Raw genomic sequence first — 15,086 nt, forward strand, 5'->3', positions numbered from 1 at the left:
CAACTTTGAACTAATGAAGTCTTTTAGTCTTTGACAGACCAACTTTTTGTTAAAGTTTTTTGTAAAATAACTATGTAACCATATAATGGCTGTTCCCTAGGTTTATTTTCTGTCATCCCTAATATTACAGTAGGAATCTCTCACTGAACCAACACGCTAATAACACTATCATTAAACCACTTGTATACCCCTTTTTTGCTATCTAGCCTTAAATATAGTATTTGCACCGTTATTGTTAAATAAAGTGCTTACCAGGATAAGCAATGCCAACAATGAAGGGTATTAATGTACATCATATCAAGGCTGTTCTATAGGTTGCTTTTCTATCATACCTATTATTAGTATGGAAATATACATGTACCCTCTGTCCTTTTGCCTCTGCATATATGTGTTCCTATATATCTAAATTGTTTCTCCTCTGTTATGTCTGCACAGGTAGATTTTGATGTTTTGAATCCCTCCTATAAGGTGGCACTGGAAGGAATGACTTCTGAAGATGCTCACTGCATCCTAAACAGAGTAAATGGTTTCTGTTGCCTCTCTGTCAAATGCAACATGGATGGTAAGCACAGTTGGCTTCTCTACACCCCAGTACATGAAAAAATGTTGGTATACAATTACGGTTTTGTTTTCCTAAATTGTCTTGATACTGTAATTCTGAAGTGTTCATGGCATGGTGGTTGTAATTAAAATCTCTCATTGCCCCTTTCTCAAGGAAAGCTGATATATTGCTAGGATCATAATGTAACACACAGGAAGAATCCTGAAATTTACTTTTTTTCTTCAGAATATCGAAAGCTTCTGCAGGATATCGAAAGTGGCTCTGTTTCTTCAGGAGATTCATTTTATATTCAAGTAAACCAGTCCATGGCTGGTCGTGTTGGCGGAGGACTGCAAGTGACATGTGGGGAGATCCTTCACATCACAGATACAATGTTTAAGGGCCGTTACCAATGGTTTGCTCACAGAGTTAATGCCTACTCTATGAAGGATGGAGAGTCTGGGATAATACCCAACTACCCACAGTGAGTAACTGATGATTCTTTTTTTGCATATTTTAATTATTATATTAATGAATATACATGCATGATAGAGACCAGCTGGCAATTGTTATAAATAGGAATATGCAAAATTACATATATTGTAGACAGAAATGTATAAAAATATTTTTTTCTTCAAACTATTTAATAGTCCCAGTAGGGATGTGCTGAATTTTGGATTTAGTTTGGGATTTGGGCAAAATCCCAGCATTACTGTTAGACTTCAGATTCAGCTGTGTCCTAATGCTTGACTGAGCTAAATTCAAAAACCTTAATTTCATAACTTTAAATTTTGAATAAAATTGATTATACAAATAATGGTTTTGATTGTATTCAGTATTTGGTTAACATGGACTTATAGTCATTTGAATCTTATTTTATATTTTTATGTAGTGTGTTCCATACAAAGTATATAATATCACCTGGACTGTTAAGATAAAACAATCCATTTATGAGAAGGCAGCAAGGACAATATTACACTAGTAACACAGTAAGTTTGGTTAAAAAATGACACACATCCATCAAATTCAACCTTTTATATCTATATATAACCTGCCTGTTTAGATCCAGAGGAGGGCAAAAAAAAAACCCTTCTGAAGCCAATTATTTGCTAAAATGCCATTCAACACCTTCTCAAAAAGCTTTCTAACATATCAGCAAGTATGACTGATTGAGGGAGAGAATACCACAACTTCACAGCTGTCACTGTAAAAACCCCTTTCCAAACATTTAGCGGGAACCTCCTTTCTTGTAATCAGAATGACGCCCTTGTGTCAGCTGAAAGTACCTACTGGTAAATAAAGCATTAGAGAGATCATTATATGATCCAATATATACTGTATTTATACATTATCATATCACCCCTTAAAGGAAGACTTTACCCGAACAATGTAGGTCTTTATAAAAATATACTGCATAAAACAGCTCATATGTAGAACTCTGCTTCATTTAAATAAACCATTTTCATAATAATATATTTTTTTTAGTAGTATGTGACCAAAACCAAACAAAACATACTGTATATTTTAGATTACATGAGTCAATTAACGGACAAAGTTTTGTCTTTTGCTTCCACACTTCTTCCTGGTACAGTTAGCACTGCACTATTTCTGGTTAGGTGATCTCTGAGAGAATATTATAAAATGGGGGCTCAAAGGAAAAGATGCAAAAGGACAATATTTACTTAAATATATATTCCAATTTGGTAAGATTCTTTAATATACCACTTAATATGATGTAAACTAAATGTAATGTTGTTGGGGGTAAAGTTTTCTTCTTCAGCGTAGCCAACCCCAACTTGGCCAGTCTTTATTCATAACTGAAACTTTCCATACCTTTTACCAGCTTAGTTGTCCATCTCTGGATCCTCTACATTACAATAATTTCCCTTTTGAGCATTGGAGACCAAAACTGTAAGACATATTCTAACCTTACCAGCATTCTGTAAAGTGGAAGAATAACCCCCTTCTCCCTCAAGTCTATGCCCCATTTAACACAGCTCAAAGTTTTGTTTGCCCTTGCAGTTCCTGCTTGCTCTCTCCAAGTTTATTATCTGCAAGCACTCCAACATTGTGGATTTGCCTAGTAGAGTCCCCTTAAGTGTATAATTGGCTTGCATATTTTTACATTCCAGGTGCATGACCTTAGTGGCATCTTTTAGATAAATGCAGTAACATGGAAAAAAACTGCCACAGTTATTGCAAATATTTACTTGCCCTAACATAACCTAGAATGTTAAGGGGGAACTATCTCAAAAATTTTGGACTGTGATGCCAGGGTCCCACCAGAAAACCTTAGACTGAGGGCCCACCTTACAAACTATTTTTCCTCCTCTCCTCACTCAACCTCTTTATTCTCCTAGTCTTTTATCTCTACATACTATACTCTATTCTTCCATTATTAAGCCCCTTAAAGAAATACAGAAATGGTCATGAAATAGGCCAAATGTTTAGCAGCATAAGGGCCCACTGACACCTGGGCCCACCGGGAGTTTTCCTGGTATCTCGGTGGGACAGTCCGACACTGTATACTTATTTCAGAATGATGAAGCTTACATTACATTTTTTGATAGTTCCCTTTTTTTATAATTCTTTATTTATGATTTTAACAAGGGAGGAGGAAGGGGTACAGAAAAAAAAGTAGGGAGTTGGGAAATGATAAGGTATACATGTAATAAACAATATCAGAATCATAATATTCAGGCAAGCAAGTCTGACAACAAGTAGTAGCTCAGTTATAATGTGAAATACTTCTATATAGATAAAACCATGAGATTGCATTGACAGATCTATGTTGTGAATAGGATTGCATATGGGTGACTTTCCCCTCTAGGTCTCACATAGCAATGAAAAAAAGCAGTGAGTTGGGAAAGGATAAGGTATACATGTAATAAGCAATATCAGAATCATAATATTCAAGCAAGCAAGTCTGACATCAAATCATAGCTCAGTTATAGTGTGAAATACTTCTATACAGATAAAACCATGAGATTGCATTAACAGATCTATGTTGCGACTTTCCCCTCTAGGTCACACATTGCAATGAATGTTAAGTTATATACTCTATCTGATTATTCCTATGGAAATTTATCCAGGGAGACCAAATTTTCCAGTATTTAGCACTTTGGTTGTTTATCAAATATGACATTTCTCAGTTGTCTTATTTCCTCAGTGTTGTTTAACCATTCGTCATATGTGGGTGGAGTGACCGTTTTCCATTTCTTAGGAATTAGTGCCTTTGCTGCTTGAAGGAGATGTAGAGTAAGAGAATCATTTCATTAGAACCTGGCAAGACATTTAGCATAATTAGAGGATGATCTTGTATCTTTATGATAAATTGTGTAACTTTATTTATAGCCTCTAATACAATTTATCCATGGTGGGTATGGCTTCCTTTACCCTGGTTACATCTCCAACACTTATTTGACCTATTAGGGTATATATTTTTTTAATTTAAAGGGAGTGTAATGCCACCTAGTGGTAAGTTTGTAGATTTAATCACTAGTTTGGAAGCGCCAAAAGGTTTTGTGAATAAATCTTAAAGATTTTTTCCCATATCCTCTCTGTTACCTTCAGTTCACTTTTAAGCCATAAAGAACGTTATATTATTTTGGGGAATAGCCTCTAATAGGCCTTATAAAGCAGTTTCTCAGTTACTGTAAAAGAGGATAATACTAGTTTCCACAGGGTCTCAGGTCTGTTCCAGTCATTATATTTTCTGGAAAATTTACATTTTGTGAAAATGGAGTTGATTGTAACCCCATATGTCTCTTGGATGATGACCACAGCATTTTGCTTCCAAATTTCCCCCACCTAGTGAAAGCACCCTTCTCCAAACTAGGAGAAGCTAGTACATTATCCATATCTTATTTTTAAACATACTTTCTTCAATTTTAGGGCTCAGCAGCAGCTAATCACCACCATTCAGCACTTGACATGGCAGAATGGAACGTCACGCAGGGTAAGTACAGTAGAGTCCCGCAAACAACCTGCATCTGTGGGTTAAGGCAGTGCTTGGCCTGTCATCAGTTTTATATACTCCTTCTCAGGGCCGGATATCCTTTTCGGCCGCCACTAGGCTGCACCCCTATTCCACGCGGTCCTAGAGCCCCTGGGCCGCACAGTCCTAGTGCCCACACTGCCCCCCTTCTTTGCGAGTGCACACAAGCAAGTGCAGTAGCACTGGAGAGCTGCACATCGCGTGCCGCCCCCTCACATTTTGCTGCCCTAGGCCTTTGTTGCCTCGCCAAAAATCCGGGCCTGCTCCTTCATATCCTTCCATCTACTGTAGTCAGTCTAAAAATGGTACTTACATCCCAACACTGCACTACAAACTGATCATGGCATTAAATCTAAGAGATATTATTATTATAACAATGTCTCCAAAAGTACCTGGGAACTTTATGTGCAAAAATATTCATAAACTTCTTTTCAATCGCATGCCCTCATTTTGAATACTCACTGCCATTCAACTCATCTCTACAAGCACAATCAAAATAAATCATCAATCCACTAAGAAGCCCTCCATATAAATAAACCAGTCCCTTCCCCTTGCTGCAGTTCATTATACAGAGGGCGTCTTAGTTTGTTAGTTAGATTTGTTTTTACCTTGCTTGTATGCATATGACTTTTGATTTAAGTATTTCACGTGCAAGGAATGGCAAGAATTATTTTTAATTAAAACAATAGGCAATCATTGCTGGGCCACATTCCTCCAACTGGGCGGACAGTGGGATGGAAGATGAAGAAAGATATTTTACCCAGAGAGCATTGAACATCTGATAATAAAACAGTATCTTGTAACGAAGCCACATGAATCAATATTGGTGGCAAATTAATCCTAATGGATTTATTTATCATTTAAATGATTTTTAGCAGACTTAAGGTTTGCTGATTCAAATTACAGAATGATCCCTTTTACAGGACTCCAGATTCTGAACATTTCAGATAACATAACTGTACTATTTTAAGGGATACAATAGTTGACTTCATTGCAAATCATAATACTATGAGTTTGTGCAAGCATGGTTTTATGATAACCAATCTTGCCAAACAAATTGAATTGCCTTTTATAAGTAGGTGAGCAGGAACCTCGACTCCACAATGGTAGTGGATGTAATCTACTTTTTGCTAAAGCATTTGATACAGTACCACACAGAAGGTTAATGGTTACTGGAACTTAATATTTGTAATTGGAGGACAGATTACAAAAAGTGGTGGTAAATGGAACATTTTCTAATTGGACCAGTGTTGATATTGGAGTAACACAGGGCTCTGTACTTTGTCCTTTGCTTTTCAACTTGTTTTTTAATAACCTGGAGGAGGGCATTGAAAGTACTGTTTCTATTTTTGCTGATGAAATTGTGCAGAACTATGGGTTCTATGAAGGATGCTGCCACTCTGCAGAGTGATTTGACTAAATTGGAAAACTGTGCAGCAAAATGGAAAATGAGGTAATCGTTGAGAAATTCAAGGTTATGCACTTTGGCAGAAATAATATAAATGCAAGTTATACACTAAATGTGTGTGTATTGGAGGTTTCCTTACTTGAGAACAGTCTAGGGGTTTTTGTAGATAACAAGTTGTCTGATTCTGGGTAGTGTCATTCCGTGGCTACAAAAGCAAATAGTGCTGTCTTGCTTAAAAAAGGGCATTAACTCAAGGAATGATAACATCATTTTGCCTCTTTATAGGTCCCTGGTAAGGCCTGACCTGGAATATGCAATGTAGTTTTGGGCTCTGGTCCTTAAAAACGATATATATGAGCTGGAGAAAATGCAGAGACATGCAACTAAACTGGTTAAGGGTATGGAAGATTTAAACTAGGAGGGTAGATTGTCAAGGTTGGGGTTGTATTCTCTGGAGAAAAGACACTTGCGAGGGGACATGATTACTCTTTATAAGTACATTAGAGGGCATTATAGACCACTAGCAGGAGATCTATTTTTCCATAAAATGGTAAAGTTGCTGTACCGTGTTAGCCAGTAAAAATGTTACAGGGCAACCCTTTTGAAATAAAAAATAGCAAAAGTTGTATAAAGGTGATACCTTTATTGGCTAACTAATATAATCATAGCAAGCTTTCAGAACATTTTAGTTCCTTCCTTATCAGCTTGAAAAAGGAACTAAAATGTTCTGAAAGCTTGCTATGATTAAATTAGTTAGCCAATAAATGTATCACCTTCATACCACTTTTGTTATTTTTTATTTCAAAAGGGTTGCTCCATAAAAATAAATAAAATGGATCATCCGACAAGAGGCCATCACTTTAGACTAGAGGAAAATAACTTTCATTTGAAGCAGCGTAGGTGGTCCTTTACAGTAAGGACAGTGAGGTTGTGGAATGCCCTGCCGGATGATATTGTGAGGGCTGATACTGTTAACACCTTTAAGAGGGGCTTGGATGATTTATTGGACAATCATAATATCCAAGGCTAAAGTGATACTAAAACCTACAATTAATATAGATATTGGTACATATCAGTGGGTGTATGTAGGTATGTACGCTGAGATTCATTTGGAGGGGTTGAACTTAATGGACTGTTGTTTTTTCAAATCAACTTAACTATGTAACTATGCTGTCGGCACCAATGTTCCCTCTTATTTGTTCTTGGATGTGTGTGAAAAAAAAAATTGTGTGCACACTTTCTAAACCTGTGTGCTCACTTTTAAAAAACAGTGTGCGCAGGTCAAAAACTATATGTACTCACGCAAAATTTATCATGTGCACTGGCATCACAATTTGTGTGCGACTGCATGAGTGCACAGCTTAGAGGGAACATTAATTGGCACATATTTATTTCTCATCTTTCTTCACTTACAGCCACAGAAACAAATCCGTATAGTAAGCACAGACCGGTGTAACTCTCACTTGCTGTGGACATCTTTAGATTGCGGTATCTGCCAATGTGAAGGTAAATACTTTCTAAATAAATTATATGTAAATGTCTGATATAAGTAATTCTAAAACTAAACTTGCTGAGTAAATGTATTTCCCTTTGTACATAAGGGACATTATGACCACATATGAACTGATTCTAAAACTAGAGGCTAATATAATTGTTTATTTGCTCTGTCCTGTGTATTGTGGGTCCAATTTTGCAACTGTTAGGAAAATCATTCACACTAATGTAGCATCCCAAGACTTTCTTCTCTAAAGGAACTGTTCATTATAAAACTGGGTAAAATCTGTGCAAAATCTAAAATGCAGTGAATGAATGGCATACGGTAATAACCAGAACACAGCCTGTTACCAGCCAGTAACCAATGAGTGTCTGACAGTTCCCACTAGCACAGCAGAGGTAGATGGAGGTAATTGGAGAGGAAGAAAAAAATAGAGTGGGAAATCCTTGTGCTGTCATGAATGGACTGTGAGAAAAGGATTTATTGGTGAGTATAACAAATCCCCCTTTTCTCGCTACATCCCTAGGCAGCACAGGGTACAAAAGAGTTAATCCCAGAGCTATTAAAGGGGAGGGAGATCAGTCTGAAAACATACAAAGAACAGTGTAAATGCAAAAAATGGTTAGTAGGGTCAAATGCCCTAACATGGCAACCTGCAGAGCTGTGCTGCCCTCTGATTGTTGATGAGAATATAAGAGACTATAAGCTGCTTTAAATCCATATTTATTAAACATCAATTTAGTTGAGTCTTGCATTTACCTTGATTCCCATATCATAAAATATGATCTGCAAGGAAGCTCAAAGGGATCAAATTCTGCAACATCTTCAAGAAACTCTGCAATACCTTCAAGCAATTTCCACTGTGCTGTGATCCAAACTGGTCATATTTTCCTAGCCAAGCTCATGTGTGCCAACTGCCAAGTGCTCTTCTTACAGATACAACTTGTCTCAGGACATTTCTCCTCATCCAAATAGATCACATCTACTGCTCCAGCATTTTACTTACCTCATCATAAAAAGCAATTTGTCTGACATGATCTATTCTTAATAAAGCCATGCATACTGATTGCTGCTCATAATGCCATTCACTAGAGCACAATTTAGAATGTGATCCCTTAACAAGCCTTCAAATAATTTCCCCACCACAGATGTCAAACTTACTGGCCTATAATTTCCAGGCTGAGATCCCTTTTTAAATATAGCAATTGCATCGGCTTTCCTCCAATCCATAGGTACCATACTAGATGAAAGTGAGTCTGAGAAAAACAGAAAGAGAGGCCGGTCTATAACGGAACTAAGTTTTTTTAGAACCCAAGGGTGTACTCCATCTGGCCCTGGCACCTTTTCACATACATTTTTAGTAAAACTTTATGAAACATATCCTGCTAATGCAGTATATTTGTAACAGATAAAGAAAAGAGAAATGTGCTAAATGCCACTGACTAGATTGAGGTGAGCCAACAGTGCAGCTATGAGGTGGGTCTGGGAACTCTTGACTCCTCTATTGTATACACTGAAGAAAAGACCTGATTTAGCACATTTCCCTTTTCTTTATCTGTTACAAACATACTGGTACTATTATTTAAAAGAACCACACTCTCAACCTACATATTTTTACTATTATTATGTAATTAATAAGCGTTTTGGGGTTTAGTGTTAGCCTCTACCGCAATGAGCTCCTCATTTCCAATCTTTGCCTTCCGAATTGCTGTAAATAGCCTTTTTGATTTGGAGTAATCAGCATCAATATTTTGAACAAAACCATAAATGGCAGCATAGTCTCTGGTTGCTTCATTATTTAAAGGAGAAGGAAAGCTCCAAGACAGTTTATTGGCAACAGATTAGCCACAATAGTGCAAGCAAGAATGCTATATTTATTCTGCAGAATGCTTTATCATACCTGAGTAAACAGCTCTAGACACTGTCTCTGTTTGTTTAGAATAGAAGCTGCCATATAAGCTTGGTGTGACATCACGTCCTGCCTGAGTCTCTACCTGCTCACTTACAGCTCTGAGCTCAGATTACAGCAGGGGTGGGAGGAGGGAGGGGGAGAGGAGCAAACTGAGCATGCTCAAGCCCTGCCATTGAGGTTTAAGATGAAAACAGGAAGTCTGATACAGAAGCCCATGTGTACACAATAGAAAGAAATGCTGGTTTCTTTTGACAGAGGACTCAGAGCAGCATTACTTTGAGGGTTTACTGGTGTATTTATATAGACCTTTCTGATAAAACGTACTTAATTTTAGCCTTTCCTTCTTCTTTAAAGCGCATTCTGCAGGATCAGGGCTCATTCCTGGCATTGGCGGAACAGGTTCCTTGAGCATCAGCACAAAGTGACTTAGGAATTGTTCTGAGGATTCATAGCTTTGACTAGTGCTGAGGGCCGGATTTACATATCGGGGGACCCTAGGGCCGCTGTCATTCAGCGCCCCTGTCCCCCCCCTTATTTGATCAAATTTTCATCACAGGTACCGGAGCAATGGGGATTGACACACTGTAAATTTAAAAAACTATTGTATCTCCTGCTCATCCCCAGTGTTTCTGAACCAATATGGGTGTGGTTAGGCAACATGCCGCCCTCTAAAATCCTGCCGCCCTAGGCCCGGGCCTTGGTGGTCTTTCCACAAATGCTGCTAGTGCTTGCAATAACACAGAAGTCATATTCTTCTGTGACGACTGCTCCCTACTATTTGTGGCAGAAGTGTCCCGTTTTGAAAAAAAGGTGTACATTTTAATAGCATTTTCAGTTTCTATGGTAGCTTTAAGTCAATTTTCTTTGACTTGTTTGCAATATTCTGTGCCACTCTGTCTTTTCCTACCATCAGTCAGTAGCTAGAAATAAAAAATATATACAGTATATATTATACAGTCAAAAGCAGTGACACATTGAAGGACAATGAAAGGTTAATAAACAGTTTGGCTGAAAAAAAGTCACTCTATGAAAGCACCTACTGTGCAGAGTGAATCCTGTGTTCCTTGTTTAATTCAGATGTAAACACATTCCCTGCACATTTCGAGTCCCAGAGTTGGAAGAAGTAGTCAAAATCTCTTATTGTTGCATTAAACTGGTTTCTGTGACTCTGCACATGTTTGTAATCTGAATCTCTTCTTGCTGGCATGCTCCTATTACTACTAGGGTTTAGTCCTCCTTTAAATGAGAGCCAGAAGTATAAATAGTAAAAAGTCTGTATAGAAATGTAAAAATAAAATTCATCATTATAATTATAGCCTCAAGGGGCATGGCCAAGGATGCTGTATGGATAAGACGTGTTCCATCTTAGCTCCATTCCCAGGGGGGGACTTATCGGCTTATATCTGGACTTTTGGTAAACTATCACTGGTGTTTTTACTTTGTGCCCTGTCTTCAAGATGCCTAAAAGCGGCAGAGCTAAAAAAACAGGCCTCGCCTAAATGTGTGGTTCTCACTCCGCCACAGTTCCTTAAACAACCTGCCTTACCCAAGATGGCCGCCGGAGAGATCTCTTCTTCTCCTCGCAGCTCTCCATGTGCGGAGCACAGCCTAGATTTGGTTGAGGAAGATCAAGAGCCATCGGAAGTACCACAATACTCTGGAGATGCTTCCCTTATAAGCAGATTTAAACAAATGCTCCAGGCTGAACTTAAGGAGGTCGCAGACTCCATAACCACGCATGAGATTAAGGAACTCGGCACCTGAACGGCCACTACAGAATATTAGGTAGACAATCTGGTCGCTGAAACTACAGCCCACGCGGATCTGCTGACAGACCTTCAGCAACAGATTAAAGGTCTACAAGACCGAATGGAGGACGCCGAAAACAGGTCCCGCAGGAACAATATCCGTATAAGAGGCCTACTTGACACGGTCCTCAATCTCCAGGAGGAGATCCCTGCCATGCTGGGAGATCTTATTCCTTAACTTTCTGCTGAGATAAACTACAGGGTGCTCTTCTGAATTAACTGTCTGTGATAGGACTGCTCCTAGACCAACATCAGAGGCATCTGCCTGTACCAGAAATTCTCTATTGAAGTCTGGTGTAATTAATACTGGCCTCTTGCATAATATTTCTTTTAACCTTTGAAAGGCTTTTTCTGCTTCCTCTGTCCACTTGACTATAGCAGACTTTTTGCCTTTTGTAAGGCAAAAAGTGGGGCAGCTGTAGTAGCAAAGTTGGGCACAAATCTTCTGTAATAATCTGCAATCCCCAGATAGGATCTAACTTGTTTTTTTTTTTTATTGAAATTGGCTGGGGCCAGGTTTTAATTGCCTCAGTCTTATCTATTTGGGGTTTTATAACTCCCTGTTCTATATTATACCCCAGATATCGGGCTTCTTCCATGCCTATTTTGCACTTTTTTGGATTTGCTTCCCATATGGAATCTATATTCCATATGGAACAGCCTGTACCTTTGAATGATGGGAAATCCAGTCCCTGCTAAAGATCACTACATCATCTAAATATGAGTCATACTTACTATGAGGCTTGAGTATAAGGTCCATCATTCTTTGGAAAGTGTCTGGGGCCCCATGTAAACCAAAAGGCAGGACATTGTATTGAAAATGGCCTTCTGACCTAGAAAAAGCCATCTTTTCCTTTGCCCTGTCTGTCAAGGATACCTGCCAATAGCATTTGGTAAGGTCATGAGTAGAGATGTATCTAGCTTGGCCCAACCTTTCAATTAGTAAAAATGTTTCAGCACAGCACCTTGAGGTTAAAAATGCCTTTATTAAAATTCACATGGCAGACCCTTTCAGCAACGTTTCAGGCCTATATGCGGCCTTTTATCAAGCTCACTTAACACTGGCCAGCTGGCCCTTTTATAGACAATATTTCGCCACCTACTGGTTACAAACTAACATGACCATATATGTTGTTTATACAATTGTTACAAATCCTTAGTAACTGAATGAATACAATGTCACAGTAATAGTAGGAACTTTTTTAAATTCTGTATGGAAAACAGGCCCGATCACTTGTCTTTCAGAAAAAATCTGAAAGACAAATGTTAAAAACAACCTTGGCCCAACCTTTCAATTAGTTCATCTACCCTTGGCATCAAATTTGGAGATCTCATTTAACTTTCTGAACTCATTGCAGAACCTTAAGCTGCTGTCAGGTTTGGGAATTAAGACAATGGGGCTGAACCACTTACTGTGGGACACCTATATTACCCCAAAACTCAAAATAATGTTGTGTTTTATAACAACCGACATAACTCTTTCATTATTTTAGACATGAAAGGTCAGTTAAGATTTTCATGTGTTATTCCCATATGGGTAAACATTTGAAATAGCTCCTTTGCAATGAGCTTTGATGAGGTGTTCCTGAGAGGGATTGCCTCTGAGTAATGGGTGGCATAGTCTAGGATTACCAACATATGTTGGTGGCCCTGGGCAGACTTGGGTAGAGGGCCAACCAGATCCATGGCAATCTGCTTAAAAGGAACCTCAATAATAGGAAGTGGTATTATTGGGCTCTGAAAATGTGGTTGGGGCACAATCATTTGATACTCGGCACAAGACTCACAAAACTCTTTTAACAGCTTTATATATCCCTGGCCAAAAGAATCTTTGTATGATTCTCTCTTTAGTTTTTCTTACTCCTAGGTGCCTCCCAAAATGTGTGAATTGACCAGGTCTAACATCATTCTTACATAGGGCTGACGTACCATCAGTTGTTCTAGCACCTGCTCCTGTACCTTATCTACTCTGTACAGTAAATTATTTTGCACCATAAAGTGAAGATAAACCATGTCGGCCTCTGGCTCCTGAGGCACCCCATTTACTTCTCCAGACATTAACTATATAGGTGTCCTTTATCTGGGCACTTCCAAAGTTGTCCCTTGAGACTGGCAAGGCCAATCTGTTTCAGGAGAGGGTTCCTCTGGGTCCCTAGCCATGACCTCTGACATCAGAAACTAACCTTTTTTTATTATTGTAACACCTATTTGGGCTGCATAGCACACAAATAGTTAAACTGTCCAGCTAGCAGTAGAAGCATGGGTTACACGCGACTTCACACAACAGAGTCAGGGCCTTCGCCATGTGGAAGTGTTCCCTCTATGGTGTAGTGCAACTACATCCCCCCAGGCTACTGTGCATACAACAAAAGATGGGCGCCAGGAGGTTCTTGCAGTAAAACAGAAAACGGTTTATTTAACTATGCACGAGGCAAGTGACCACAGGTTTAGTAACATAGTAAGTAACATAGTAAGTAAGGTTGAAAAAAGACACATGTCCATCGAGTTCAACCTTTTTTTTTTTTTTTTTTTATTAACTACCTATCTGCCAGTTGATCCAGAGGAAGGCAAAAAAAACCCATCTGAAGCCTCTCCAATTTGCCTTAGAGGGGGAAAAATTCCTTCCTGACTCCAAAATGGCAATCGGACTAGTCCCTGGATCAACTTGGACTATGAGCTATTTCCCATAACCCTGTATTCCCTTACTTGCTAAAAAGCCATCCAACCCCTTCTTAAAGCTATCTAATGTATCAGCCAGTACAACTGATTCAGGGAGAGAATTCCACATCTACTCACGCAGGAGCTGAGGCAATAGCACATTTCTCACACAGAGCTGCAGGCATTAGGCATTTCTCACAGAGGAAAGGTGTCCATTAGGCATTTGCAGTATTCACACACATTCCTCCTGGAAGTTGTCAGGAAAGCAGCTTCTACCCTACAGTCCCTCTTCACTGAGGTCCCTGACTGGAGGCAACACATAAAGCCTCTGGGAAGCTACTCCCTTACTGTAAATCCTTGTTGGAGCTTCAGCTGCTCTTTCTCTCTCACCTCTCTGCCTTTCTCTCCTAGAGAGACTATAACAAGTCTGCCCTAGTGCAACTATTCCTCATTCACGGGGTTACCTGGTCCCCGACTTCTTCTTCCAAAGCACATGGGCCTTTCTGGGCCTAGCTGTGCCCAGGCTCCCCTGAGCACACCCAGCTGGATCACCATCCACAGGCCAAAGAGGAAGTGGCCACTCCCTACACACACTATATAGCAGTGTAGCAGGGGAGTGTCATTCTCTCCTGGCAGATCACTCTAAGAAAAAAGGTGGGGGCCTTAAAGCTGCAGGGCAGATTACCCAGTAGGGGTCCCTACATTATCTATCATAACATTGTTTTTGAATGCTATTTACAATTTTGCCATAAAAGTATTTGCCTGATGTTTTTACATGCTTTACGGTGCCACAATGAGTCTCAAAAGTTAGTATAGCTGTAAGATAATCTTTAGTGTCGCCATATATGCAGATGCCTTGGCTGAAGCTTTTCTGTGTCAACCAGACTGGCATGCACCAGGCTGACCAAACTTCCCAAATCTAATCAAGCCCTCAGTGGATGCTCTTCTATTTTGATAGAGCACAATTGTCTGTCTATCTCACATTCCAAGTGAGCTGTGCACACAGGGCTTGCAAACATCGACATGAGTCTGCCTAGTTCACACTCCATTGGCTCATGAAGTACAGGACACTCAGCAGCCACATGTCCTAGTCCTTGGCACCGCCAACACACAGTTTGTCCCCTGTCTCTGGGAAAAGTACTACATTTAGGGCTAGGTGGCATTTTTGGGCCTGACTTGTACAGTCTTTCCTTAGGAACCTATGCCACCCCTTGTCCAAAAGGACCAGTCTTACCGGAGTCTGTGGCCTTGCCAATCTTAGAGAATA

The 15,086-nt window shown here is 39.3% G+C and overlaps 2 protein-coding genes across 4 annotated transcripts in view; one reads left to right on the plus strand and one right to left on the minus strand.

Moving 5' to 3' along the window:
• Positions 1-15,086, plus strand: part of card14.L (caspase recruitment domain family member 14 L homeolog) — a 223,324-nt gene that overhangs the window by 193,829 nt on the left and 14,409 nt on the right. For all 3 annotated transcript variants that reach the window (XM_041576206.1, XM_041576207.1, XM_018235056.2), the window contains exons 14-17: positions 436-562; positions 788-1,025; positions 4,436-4,499; positions 7,362-7,452. In XM_041576206.1, the coding sequence (XP_041432140.1) occupies positions 436-562; positions 788-1,025; positions 4,436-4,499; positions 7,362-7,452 (520 nt within the window). The remainder of the gene's footprint in view (positions 1-435; positions 563-787; positions 1,026-4,435; positions 4,500-7,361; positions 7,453-15,086) is intronic.
• Positions 3,561-15,086, minus strand: part of notum.L (notum, palmitoleoyl-protein carboxylesterase L homeolog) — a 127,378-nt gene continuing 115,852 nt past the window's right edge. The window contains exon 12 of the mRNA XM_018234347.2: positions 3,561-3,823. Coding sequence (XP_018089836.1) covers positions 3,817-3,823 — 7 coding nt within the window. The 3' untranslated portion in view covers positions 3,561-3,816. The remainder of the gene's footprint in view (positions 3,824-15,086) is intronic.

The sequence above is a fragment of the Xenopus laevis genome, chromosome 9_10L, assembly GCF_017654675.1.
Source record: "Xenopus laevis strain J_2021 chromosome 9_10L, Xenopus_laevis_v10.1, whole genome shotgun sequence".
NCBI classification, from domain to species: domain Eukaryota; kingdom Metazoa; phylum Chordata; class Amphibia; order Anura; family Pipidae; genus Xenopus; species Xenopus laevis.